Source organism: Panthera tigris, chromosome B1, assembly GCF_018350195.1.
Source record: "Panthera tigris isolate Pti1 chromosome B1, P.tigris_Pti1_mat1.1, whole genome shotgun sequence".
NCBI classification, from domain to species: Eukaryota; Metazoa; Chordata; class Mammalia; order Carnivora; family Felidae; genus Panthera; species Panthera tigris.
Genome location: NC_056663.1, coordinates 132,889,879 through 132,903,500, shown reverse-complemented (window position 1 = coordinate 132,903,500; position 13,622 = coordinate 132,889,879). Strand labels below are relative to the sequence as shown.

At 40.0% G+C, this 13,622-nt stretch overlaps 1 protein-coding gene across 10 annotated transcripts in view; it reads left to right on the top strand.

Annotated features, from left to right (window-relative positions):
- The window catches only part of AFF1 (AF4/FMR2 family member 1), a 145,708-nt gene that overhangs the window by 9,082 nt on the left and 123,004 nt on the right, over positions 1-13,622 (top strand). For 5 of the 10 annotated variants that reach the window (XR_006216871.1, XR_006216872.1, XR_006216874.1 and 2 more), the window contains exon 1: positions 9,245-9,438. The exons of 2 other annotated variants lie outside the window; for them this stretch is intronic. Coding sequence is in view for 3 of the 8 variants with exons in the window: in XM_042984220.1 (XP_042840154.1) it covers positions 9,362-9,438 (77 nt within the window). In the remaining 5 variants the exon portion in view is untranslated. Of the gene's footprint in view, positions 1-6,076; positions 6,138-8,489; positions 8,567-8,587; positions 9,439-13,622 lie in introns of those variants that run through there. 3 more of the 10 variants (XM_042984223.1, XM_042984221.1, XM_042984219.1) reach the window with 3 other exon arrangements.

The following is a 13,622-nucleotide window of genomic DNA, read 5'->3' as shown; positions in this document are numbered from 1 at the left end:
TTGTCCATTTCAAGTGTGCAACTCAATGATTTCACTTTATTATGTTTACCTTCTTAAGTGGTACAGCCATCACCATAAATCTTTTTTAGGACATTTTATCTCCCCAATAAGATCCCTCATGTCCATTTACAGGTAATCCATGTTCCTAGCTCCTTGCTAAATCTTTCTGTGTGTAAATTTGCCTTTTTGTCATTACTTCACCTACATGGAACTTTGAGGTTTTTTACATCTGGCTCTTTGCACTCGTGTAATTTTTTTGAGATTCATCTGTGACATAGCATATGTCAGCTTTGTCCTTGTAATTACCAAATAGTATTCTGCTGTCTGAGTATGATAGACTGGTTGTTTCATGTGTGTTCACAGGGGAGTGGCTATTACAAATAATGCTCCTGTGAACATTTGCGTGCAAGTCTTTGTGTAGACATACATTTTCCTTTTGCTTGGTTAGATACCAAAGAGTAGATTTGCTGGGTCCTTAGGATAGTTTTATGCCTTACTTCCTTTTTTTTTTTTTTTTTTTTTTTGTTTGTTTATTTTTGAGAGAGAGAGAGAGAGAAAGAGAGTGCGAGCCGGGGAGGGGCAGAGAGAGAGAGGGAGACACAGAATCTGAAGCAGGCTTCGGGCTCTGAGTTGTCAGCACAGAGCCTGATGCGGGGCTCGAACCCATGAACTGTGAGATCATGACCTGAGCCAAAGTTGAATGCTTGACTGACTGAGCCACCCAGGCACCCCTATACCTTACTTTTTTGAGAAACCACTGAACTGTTTTCCAAACTGTATGTCCATCCTAACCCATGTTTAAACTGATCTAGTTCAGTTTCTTGCAAGTTATTTTACTGTCTTTGTAGTCAACTGGGCTGTGGAACTGGTGGTTCTGAGATCTGATCAATTTTGCATTTGAATGTTAAAAAATAATGTGTTTTAAATACATATGGCTAAAACACAACTGTTTTTTTCATAGAAGATACTATGAAGATTTCTAAAATTGGTCAGACTTTGTGATGAAGAAGCTTACATCAAGAAGTATTTAAAGAAAGTCAAATTAACATTTAAAATATCAATGCATGCTTTTGTCAAAATTGCAAGTGAAACTTCCAACACACAACTTATGAACCCATCAAATCGATATATATGTATACATATATATATGTGTATATATATATTCTATTTTTCAGAACTGCTAAACAGCCCTAGAAATTGTCATTTAGATGTGTTTTTAGTAAAAAAACTTTCAGGCAAATTTTAGCTGTTCTCATTAGCTACAGTCTTGAATTTGTGCAAAGATATGTTATCTGAGTGGAGCTTCTGGAAATTATCTTTAAAACTGGGGTTTTGCTAGAGGAAGGTGGTGACCATATTCCCCCAATTGGTAGTGTGTTCCAAACTTCAGGAAAAGGTGGATCTGCTTTATGAACAAGAATACTTCGTGAAGTGCTCTGAAATTATCTGTGGGTGTATGTGTGATGGTAGTGAGAGTGAATCCCCTTTTCAGCACTCCCGTTGCTATTCTGTAAAGGAGCTGTGAGGCCACACTTAGTTGTCTCCTACATGGCTGCCTTTAACAAGTCTGCCCATGCGCTTTCAGCTTTGGGGCCTCAGAACATTGTGGCATGTGACTGGAATTCACTGTTTCTGGGTATTAATTTATCTACTTAAAGATTATATCAGCATTAATAGCTTTATGACTGTGGCCAATTCACATACATGAACAGTGCTTTTAATATTATCCATATCATGTATTGACGAATGCCTTGTTGCTCACTGAGAGCCAGCCACTGTGTGTGCAGGTCTCTAAGCTGGTTCATGTGGGGAGCTGTCTCCCCACATGGAGAGGAGCTCATAGTTGGTTGTGGGGGTGGGGGACAGAAAATCAGCAAACAAAACTGGCCAATGAAACAGTCACAAACTGTTACAGCACCATGACAAAAAACAAATGGGGGTGTCGTGACAGAGAATAATGGAATGTGGGGGACTTTGTCAGCCACAAGGACCTCTGGTAGAGTTGACTGAAGCAGAGAAAAATCAAGTCATGATATATGTTAGAACTGCGATTTCAGAATGTACATGGAAATAAGTGATAGTGGAAAGAATGGCATTTTTTAAACAGGGCAGATAGGATTTTAGGAAACACTGTCATGTGGCAGTTTCTTAAAATAAAAATTGTTTTTGTGGATTAATTCGACCAAAACTCAGTCCTGTGTTTTTTGTTTTTGTTTTTGTTTTTTAATACAGATAAAATGAGCTTCATAACATAACATGAGCTTTTAAAATAGAGACTGTTTTCTAAGAGTTTGCCTTAATTGGTGCATAAATATAAACAAGTTAAACATGCAGAAAATAAATTTGAGAGGACATCTTTCTTAGTTTGGAAAGCCATCAAGTAAGAGATGTGATAGAATTAGAGAAGTCCCAGCTCAGGGAGTACAGTCATAAGGAGGTGAAGATTTAGACAGTAAAGAGGATGTTTAGCCTGGCTATTAAATAAAAAGGTTAATTTACAAAGCAACCTTTTATACTTGTGAAAGACTGCCATAGGAAGTGTGGTGAAAGATGGCTTGCACTTCTGCCAAAAACAGACCTTGAATTAATAAATTATATATGTTAAGGGGTTTAAGGAAAGCCCAGCAACGAACTTCTCATTGAAGATAATTAAACATGAAAATATAGTGGAAGGTGGAGTTCTTTTAGTCTATTGAGAAATAGGAAATAGATAATCTCTACCTTGGATATTTTAGGAAGTAGCAGATGGTTTGAGTACCTTTTTCTCAAGGGATTTTGTGGCTTCTTGAAAAAATGTTATCACAACAAACTGCTAGAGGAACTGAAAGTTCTTATGCTCTGCATGCATCACAGCTATGTTTAATTATATAAAGTTACTATAAGGATCCTGCATTCAGTGTCACCTCATCTCTTTTGTACCTCTATTTACAGTTATTTTCAAATAAATATAGTTAGTCATGGACCTTTTGTGGCCTAATAGATGGTAAGTCCATGAATGTGAACATAGAATGTATATTCTCTATTTTCAGGGTCCAGAGTCAAATGTGGGTTTGTACATTAGACCTGTCTTGCCTTATTTCTATATTCATTTTTTTAAAGTTTATTTTTTGGGAGAGACAGAACATGAGCAGGGGAGCAGCAGAGAGAGAGAGAGAGAGAGAGAATATCCCAGGCAGGCTCGGGGCTCAAACTCCTGAAACCGGGAGATCATGACCTGAGCCAAAATCAAGAGTCGGACAGACGCTTAACCGACTGTGCCACCCAGGCGCCCCTTATTTTTGTATTCTTATTTTATCCATTCTGTGGACTAAGAGATGAATAAGTCACATACAATTAATGAGCTTCTATTTCTCCTAATAATCTTCTGAAGTTTTTTGCTTTGTGAATTTTTTTTTAATTTTTAAAAAATTATTTATTTAACATTTATTTACTTTTGAGAGGCAGGGAGGGGCAGAGAGAAAGGGAGACCCAGACTCCAAAGCAGGCTTCAGGCTCCAAGCTGTCAGCACAGAGCCCGACACGGGGCTCGAGGGGCTTGAACTCACGAACGGTGGATCATGACCTGAGCCGAAGTCAGACGCTTAACTGACTGAGCATCAGGACCCCTGCTTTGTGAATGTTGATGCAATGTTTTTGATGCATAGACACTCATAATTGTTACGTCTTCATTTTAAGTTGTCCTCTTGAAGGTATTAAAGTATTCTTGTAGAAGGTTTCTTTGAGTGTTGGTGATAAATTTTTTAAAAAGCTGTGTCTTTACATCTTTTATCCATGTGGATTTTATTTTGGCTTAAGGAGTGTGGGTTCTGGATCCCCCTGTTCTCTCCCCTCAAAAGGAGCTATTCTATTCTCTCTATTCAAGAGCCATTGTCAGACTCCATCACTATACCTAACTTGTCCTGCTTTTGGTATTTTCACAGATATTTTTCAAGAGCAGCTTGAGTATTTTGTTTAAAAAAAAAAAAAGTGTGTGGCCTTTTAATAGGATAATTTCCTATAAAAACCTCATCCTGTTTTTCAGAAGCATTAAAGTTTTAGACAGGATTACTGTCTAAATTTGCAGATTTTCATGGAATGGAAAAGAGTAGGTTTGAGTGCCAGGGACTCCTGAATCACTGGACAGACACCGCTTGTTTATCTTGGACACATTTGGGAAATCTTGTTTGCCTCAGTTTCTTCAGGAGGAAGTAAAAATGTACGTTTGCTCTTGTCCCGAATGAGCGTGTTGTTAATCTAACTCTCTAAGGGGAATCCTATTTCTGTGAGTGACTACATAGGACTTTAGGCAGGAGGAGGATTTTGTGGTCTCTGTATTGCTGTAGAGGGGATCTTACTTTCCTGTTTTGTTTTTAAACTTACTCTAATTTTTTTTTAATTTTTAAGATAATTTTATTATTATTATTGTTATTTCTTTAGATAGAGTGTGTGCGAGTTGGGGGAGAGGAGCAGGAGGGAAAGAGAATCCCAGGCAAGCTCCACCATCAGGGTTCAGTCCCACAGCCCTGGGATCCTGACCTGAGCCTAAATTAAGAATCAGATGCTCAATTGACTGAGCTACCCAGGCAGCCCCCCCCCCCATCCCCACTTGTAAACATTTTATTTTAAGTAATCTCTGCACCCAACGTGGGGTTTGAATTCACAAACACGAGATCAAGAGTTGCATGGCCTTCCAACTGAGCCCTCTACGTGCCCTGAGAAGTTTTCACTTTCTAGCAGACTTTTTTCATTCACGTTTCCTTGACTGTAATAGATATAATTTCTACTTTTTGAAATACTCTGTAGTTCAGTAAAACAAAAGAATATATTAAACTTAATTGTAATTAAAATGAAAGAGAAACATTTTTGTAATTTTTAACAGCTTGACCAAACATTTTCTTCTGTTCCTTTTCTACTTTTTCTTTATATGTTAAATGTTACCGCACTTTGAATCATTCTTGGTATATATTTGGTAGGTGATGTGCTCAATGTATAGGGGGAAAGGTGAGGTGGGGGTTACTTGAGGCAGTTGTGGTTTTTTTTGTTTTTTTGTTTTTTTAGATTTTCATTTTGTCTTAAATTTGAAGAGGAACATAAGACTTTGAGATCTTTTTTATGCCTGGAAATGCAATGGTAAGAATACATTTTTAAAAGTCAAAAAGTTAATATTGCCCAAAGCAAGGTGGTGTTTTTTTATACATTGCGCTAGAAACCAAGGTGGTAACAGATAATAACACACTTCCACAGATAGATGTTATGTGATTCATGATGCTGGGTATGGAAACTATACTGAGTACCATATTTATGAACTTCACTCATTCTTATTTTATCTGTCTATATTTTAGCGCATGAGTGTGCAAGGGGAGGGGCGGAGGGAGGGAGGGAGGGAGAGAGAGAGAGAGAGAGAGAGAGAACCTTAAACAGACTCCATGCTCAATGTGGAGCCCGACACCAGGCTCATGACCTGAGCTGAAACCAAGAGTTTCAACCAACTGAGCCACCCCGACACCTCTCATTCATATTTATGTATAAGACTGTCATAGTTGAAGAACAACGTATAACTCAGAAACTGCTATAAATTGAAGACCTCTTCTAGTATTTTTTCCTTTGTATTCATACACGCAGGTATATGTACATCATGCTCACACAGAAACACAAACGTTGCTTCAGTGGTAGAAGCTGGAATCAGAATGCAGACAAATGATTTTTTTTTTCCTTGTGCTTTTAAATATTAGCTTAAAATTAGCTGATGAAAAATTTCATTTGTTTTTAAAATTGATAAGGAAATAGATTTTTGGCAATTGTCTTTAACTTTGTAAATTTTAATCTAATTGTTTAAATTATCAGGAATAGAAATTTTAGATCTTATATTTTTATTGAATTCCTTTAAAAATTGTGCCCAAACTGTAGGACAGCAAGAGCCACCAAAATTATTCATTTTGTTTTTGAGAGAAACGTTTCTGATTTAGTTCAAAAATCATTTCTTTCACTGTTTTCATAGTTGACTTGCTAGTAAGAGTGGATGTTATTTCAGTAGATGTTGGAAATTTAAGAAGAAAGCCTGCGCGGTTTCCTATTTACAAACTGCTTTTTCTTCTAGAAATGGGTTTGGAGCACAGAAGATATTTTGCAGAAGCAGCTACGAAAATCATGTGATGAAGGTTAGGCCCAAGGCTGAACCCAGAGTGTTTCTTCACTTATGGTGCCAAAATGTCAAACATGTGGTACAATAATGGAAAACAGCGGTTTTGATTAAACAAAGCATACAAACCATGCTTGAGTAAGACAGCTTACCTTCTGCCTAAGTTGGTTCTTTTGGTGGGAGAGAGGAGTGCTCTAAGGGATCCTTAGGCTTAATAGGAACAAAATATGAGCAAAATGAATTCTTTTCGGAGTATTTGTTGGCAAACTTGAGTACTTTGAAGTACAGACATTGTGTATCATTTTAGTATATGATAATAGCAATCATTTGTGCATTGTTATATTCCGAGTCAGAAATTTGCATATCTGGTATCACTGAATCTATAGCAGAAATTATCACTCTGAGTGTACAGGTGAAGAACTGAGACTCCTGGAGATTGGATTTGACTCTCAGTGATTGACCAATAAGGGTTACACAGCCTCTGCTAATCTACTCTAGACTTTTATGTAAATGTTGCTTTTGTCCTTCACACACATATCTATGTGGTCAGTGCTCCTTGGTATACTAATGGAGCAAAGGAAGGATGGAGAAAATGGAACGTGATTGTGTGTGCGTGCCTGTTACCTGAAGTGTATGAAACAGGAAAAGGGAACGAGATGAGAGTAGGGAAGCATGGTATGTGTAAAATTCCTTGCAGAGTGAAGACATGTACAGAAGAAATGTGAGGTCAGTGTTCCCTAATGCCCAGCACTGGGAAGTGCCTTCCCCCCACAACTTGGTTACCACATGGGGAATTAAGGAGAGATGATACAACTGTTTGAAGTTGTGGTTATTTTTAACTCAGGGAACTCCTGTGATATTTGGAAAGGGAGATTTATGTGGGGTGGAACTTCTCTGGGTAAAAGATGTCAAATCCCTTGTACCCCTCATCCTCTTTCAGGATGCTCCTTCCTTATAAGAAACTCATTTTGGAATGAAAGTCATCCTCTGCCTCTTCCTGTTTAGTGTGAAATGTGTAAACCCCTTTGCCTCTCTGGCAGGACACCGCACTTTACATTCTATCTTTGGATTCTCCTTTTTTTCTTCTGGTCTCTTACCCTGCTTCACACGCTGTCAGCTCTAGGGACCATCGTATTGTTTTCAGTATTGAATTACCTTACTTTCTCCTTGGGGAGATGGGTGGGAGGAGCATAGAAAGAATAGGTGAGAGGAGAGCCAAGGCCCGTGCTGCTTTGCCAAGCACTTGAACTGCAGCCGAATATACTTATTAGTAATAGCTCACAGGTATCAAATACTTTAGCCAGGCACTGGACTAAGCACTGTGTATGTATTAGTTAATTTAAATCTTACAACCGTCCTAAACCTTTTGGTACAATTAGAGCTTAGAGTTTGTGACTTACCCTGTTGGCCATAGCTAGTAGTGATAGAGTCTCGAAGGTGCCTTTCACAAATATAGCTATTAGGAAATGTTTCCCATGTCTGTTTTCAGTGTGCTGCAATGTGGTGGCTGTTGTCTCAGTAGAAAACTAACACTGTGACACGGAGAATATCCCTCGTTATCTACAGCATTGGCTCTCAATATGGGGGAGGCAGGGAAAAGAGGAGAAGGTTATTTTACCCCCACCCTAAGCACAGGGATATTTGGCAAAGCTTAGAAGTATATTTGATTGTCACAGCTGGGAGGAGAGTGTGCACTGTCACCTAAGATGGAGGCCAAGGACCCTGCTAAGCATTTTACAATGCACAGGACAGCCCTGACACAAATAATTATTTGGTTCAAAATGTCAATAGTGCCATAGTTGAGAAGTGCCCTGCTCTGCTGGTTCCCCCTGGTTCATAGGTTTGGGGGTGTTTGTGCTCCAGACAACATCAGTACATCATAACCAGACTCCTGCTCAGCCAGTGCTGACTCTAAGTGTTAGTCATTTGGACTGTTAGTTTAGACACAACATGTGCAGGATGCTGCTGGGCACCGTGTGGATAACACAGCCCATAGGAAAGGGAAAAATGGAAGTGTGGTGGGGAGGAAAGGGTTTGTCGAAGCAGAGGGGACGTGGGGTGGGGAAAGGCTTGGATAGGTATAAGCTGCAAAACTGGAAAGTGTAAAACCTGAGCGGGACAAAGCACAGCTGGAGGTGCATCTGGGGTCGTTTTCAGATTTCCCCTTTCTTACTCACCTGAGTGCTTTCCCTTTACTCTGTATTGTAAGCCATTAGCTCACTTAAACCTCGCATTAATTTTAGGGAATTGGCACCATTATTATCTCTACTTTTTTAAGAAGGCCGACATTCCTGTTAAATGACTTGACCCGAAGGACAGGACGAAGGACGGACGAAGGATGAAGGACGAAGGACGAAGGACGAAGGACGCTGCTAGAAAGTTGCAGAGCCCGAGTTTTAACCCGTTGCTAACTCCAGAGACCATGCTCTTGACCAGCTTACTCTGCTGGTAAGCAGAGTGTTCCATCCTGTTGTCTGTCGCTCAGCCTCCTCTCTGCCTTCCCTGAATTCAGCACAGCTGCTGTGGGAGACTGACAGCAGTCTCCATTCGGGGACCTTGAGTGCCCATCCGGTTGCTCTGTACTGGGAGGTGATACAGAGGGGTCAGAGGTGAGGGAACACATTAGCAGAGAACTAAGGGGAGCCTTTTAAAGCAGCAAGGAAAGAATTCCGAGTGGCTTGGGGCCTCAACATATCTGGCAGGGAAGAGGTTGCCTGCAGAAGCATTTTGAACTAGCTCAAGGGAAAAAATAGGCAGAAAGGGAGATTGGTAGGTATAAGGTAACCGCTGATTGTATTACAAATTTACTTGTGTAAAATGCGTGTCTAAAATCTGGACCTTTTGTATCTTGGATATCAGTTGTAACCTAAACTAGGGAAACCATAGAATCAGGCCCGCCTTAAAGCTCAAAGCTTTCTGGCTTGGTAATTTTGTAGGGAAGGACTTGCAGGAAAAACACTTTGAAATATGAAGAAGGAAATGTGATTCCAGTGGTTCCTTTATAGGCACTAAATCCGTACGTGAAGAAGTAGGACAAGAATTAGAGAAGATTGATTTTCTGAAACCTCACAACCAACCTAGTTCTCAAATGGGGAAAAACAATGATTTTTTTTTTTTTTTACAAAGATGAAGATTGGAGGAGGAAAGACGGAAAGGTGAATTAAGTCTCCACGGGGGCTGTGAAGGAGACTGCCTGAAAGCTTTCCAGAGGGGAGTCTGAAATGTATTCCTCCAAATGTATGTATGTATCTCTACTGGATCAGTTGTAGTTTCTCAGTAGAACAAAAGCAGAAGCCCAAGCAGGATTTTGGAGGAACAAGGTAAGGTTTTGCTCAGCGCGCACGCATAGATCAACTCCTGCAGCGTGCAGGCATACATACACTCGAGCTGTCTCAGTTCTGCCAGTAGCAGCTGTTATTGTGTGTCTCACGGAGCTCAGGACCACTCCTCAGTTCCTTTCCTTTCACAGATCCACTCTACTCGTTAATAGATGAATTTGTGATTCCCACTTACCCTTTTCTGATGGAGACGTCTGCTTAAACCTCAAGTTTCTCTGTAGATGTGTGTGATGGAACCCCGTGGGATTTCTTGGTGTTTGGCAGCCTCTCAGATCCTATCGTATTTACTAGTTTATTCTTGGGGCTATTGTTCCTAATGTTATATTATACAGTATAAGTTACTTTATGCATAGTTATATGTAGTATATATAATTATAATTTAAATGTAAATTTTTCTATATAAAATACAAATTTCAAACATTCAGAAAATTGGAAGAATTTCACAGTAAAAAGCCTTATTCCCAGATTATACTCTTGTTAACACTTATCCTTGTGTTTCCACGTAAGTACTCATCTCTTCATTGTTATATCCATCCATTCATCTCTTAGGCTTTTTGTGTGGGTTTGCAGATCTCAGAATACTGCAACCTGTGTGTCATTAACTAAAGTTAAGTATTACAGTTTTTTTTCCTTTTTTGCCTTAAAGTTTAGATGCCATGAAATGCACAGATTTTAAGTGTACTGGTACATTTTGACAATGTATACGTCTGTGTAACCCAAACCCCTATTAAGATACAGGACTAGGGGCGCCTGGGTGGCACAGTCGGTAGGGTGTCTAACTCTTGATCTCAGCTCAGGTCATGATATCGCAGTTTGTGGGTTCGAGCCCCACATCGGGTTCTGTGCTGATGGTGTGGAGCCTGCTTGGGATTCTGTCTCTCCTTCTCTCTGCCCCTCCTCCCCACCTTGTGTGTGCATGCATGCACGCACGCACACACACACACACACACACACACTCTCTCTCTCTCTCTCAATAAATATAAAAAAAAGATATAGGACTAATGTTAGGGTTATTTTTTGGCATGTATGTGGTAAGATGATTAGAAGATAATTATAACCTCATTTGGGTTTTATTTTTCCTTCTTTCAAGGTATCATTTCTATATATTTTTAAATTGTATTTATGACTTGTGTATGTTTGATAATGTCTCATTTTGTAGAGACTAGGTAATTTCTTGGGGTCTCAGGCTAAAACCTTTGGATTAAGGTAGAGGTTTCCTTACCTAGGTTGTCTCTTGCTAAGAATTCTCCTCAATTACTGTATTGAGTTTCTAGGATTTTTGACCTTCCTAAGATATATTGAATCTTGTTTCAAAAATGTCTTCTCCCATGACTGTAACTAAAATTGCTTCTGTGATGAGGCATATGGTGACTGCTTTCTTTAAAACAAGCAAAGCCTGTCTTTACCGAGTGCTTTGAATATTTGAATCTGACTCCAAAATCATTAATTGGGTGGGGGGGGGAGTGATTTAGTCCTTTTCCCAGTGGAAGACTTCATGGAGAGTAGAGAGTTCTGTCCACTCTTTAAGACCTTCCTATTTCTGGGTAACAGAGAAATGCATGTGACACGATGTACTTAAAGCCAGCTACTTTAAGAGTGTATGTAGTAGAGAGGTGCCAGGATGGTTGGGTTGTGTTCTTCCAGGATTATGCTGTGGACGTCACAGGTAGGGAGATGGGCTCTCTCTTGAAAGAGGTGGACTTAGTTGATGCCACTCATCATGTATGGGTGGGCTCAGGACTCTCAGAGCCTCCTTCTTGGACCTGGATGAATGAGAGAAGTCTGGGGGTGAAGGAATGCCTTTCCAAGTAACCTAGTGGTGGGTCTGTAGATAAACAGGGGCCCCGAACTGAAGTGAGGCAAGTTGTGTTTTGTTAAATTATCTAGTTGAATGTTACCTGTTTATTTCTGTTCTGTTATCCTCCAGCTTTTGGTAGTCTAATGTAAATGTTTCAGCCATTTCTCAGCTATTTATAAGGGAATAGTTGAGTTTACTATTGGGCCAGAGTTGTAGGGAGGCGACATTCCCCCGAGGGCAGAGTGGGAGTAGTAGCAGCCTTAATTAGTGAGAGATCCCCTAGAAGGTTTTAAGTCCAAGGAATAAGATTAAAACGTGTAAGAGGTTCACTCTACCTACATTTGAACATCTCAGTTTAATTTTATAAAGGCTGTCAAGCCTGTTTCTTTATTTATACTGTCAACCTGACAAGTGTCCTTTTATTTAAATAAAGGTTTTTGAATCTAGTGATGCAGTCTCCCACCACACTTTTAAAAAACCAGGACATTTGAGGAACAGTAAGTTCTGACCTTTAATAGCAGCCACTGGCTTAATTCTTCATATTTTCCGCAAACCACACCCGCCTGCTGGAGTAGATAGCTCAGGGAAGTTGGATGGACTCACTGTGCCTTGGGAGGTTTTAATTCCCGAGCTTCTCCCAATGTTTTCTTCTACTCTGCAATCTCCCTCATATACTCTCCTTCTCCATTCATTTCATGCTAAAGTCATACAGAATTGTAGTGTGAAGTCCATTACTCCATTGAAGATGCAGCTGGAACCAGTGACTGGGATGTTTTTTATGCTTCCTACATCTCCCAAACTTCACCAACACAGTCTTTTTACAACCCTTTTGAGACTGTTGACCATTAGGCCCCAGGGCAGGGTATTAGAGATGAAGAAGCTGAGTCCTGGAAGTAATAGATAACATCATACAGTGAATGATGCCAGATTCTGGAGGCAGCCAGCTTGGCACACTTTTCACCACACACTACATTATGCTAATCTTTTGGAATAATAGAGTAAGGCATTAAAATGAGATCGAGATGAGTAGATTTCTCATCTTTCCCCCTCAAGTCAGGAAAGCTGATAGATAAGAGAGAAGTTTGATGTTACTGAAAGACTTGTGTGTTTCAGAAGAAATTATTTCAGAAATAGTCCTTACTTTACTCCTTTAAAATGAAACACTTCAAAATAAACTTTTAAAAATCACCCTTCATATTTTTTGATACTTTAGGGTCTAGTCCAAGGACTGACAACTCTTTTCTGTAAGGGGCCAGGTAGTAATTATCTCAGGCTTTGCTGTCCATGCAGTCTGTTGCAACTACTACTCTCTGCAGTTCCAGGACCAAAGCAGCCATAGACAGTATGTAAACAAATGGGCAGGGTCGAGTTCCAATAAATCTTTATTTGTAAAAACAGGCAGCTGGGGCAGATTTGGCTCATGAGCCAGGTTACCAATGCCTGGTCTAGTCCATCTTTTTATTTCTACTAACTTTGTTTACCATACAGTTTTAGATTGAAATTTAAGCATTGATCAATGTTAATGCAAATTGGAATATTTAAAAAAAAATTTCCCCTCTTTGCCACTGTAGCCTTATTCTTTTTCAACTAATTTTACTTAAAATTAGGCCTGAAGTTTCTGGGCTAAGCAGGCCAAGAAATCAAGGAACAGTTTCAGGTGGGGATGTTCTACTAAATGCTCCTTTTAGATATATTACAGAGTTTGTAAAATCATGAAATTGTGATTGCTGGCTCAACAAACACGAGGATACAAGGAGGTCTGGAAAATAGTGTAAAATCATTTGAATTAGGAAGTCAGGCCAGACTTTGCACAGCAAGGCTCTGTATTGAGTGGGCACCAGGACTGTGTTCTTTGGGGGCAGTGGGGAGGATTAAGGGTGGGAGGAGTGGTCAGTTTTGCTTCCGTGATCCTCTGAGGCCGCAGTTAAGTCCATTTGCATTCCAAAGTTTGACATCCCCACTCTGTTCACTTCCTAAAATTGACAGTTTTTCATGTGCAAAGTAATTTGAGGTCATTATTTCAGGCAGAGGAAAGCCTGCAGGCCACTCTCAGGGGATCCGCTGCCTTAAAATATCCTCGAGGCTCTAGGCTAGCCAAGTGGAGTGGATGACTGCAAAAGGCTGTCATCCTCATGAATTATCAGTGGTTCTTTGGACCCTTTCTGGACAAATTTGGAGTTGGGGAACGAGGTGAGATGGTGCAAACACCCCATGGTGAATGATCACCCCTCCACGACTTACGTGCTTTCTTAGCAGGGGCATGGGGGCCCCTTCCCCTTTTTCAAACTCCTCATTCTTCAAGCTCAGATGTCACCGCTCCTAATTAAATCATCCCAGGCTCCTTCCTTTAGACTTGGTGTTTTTCTCC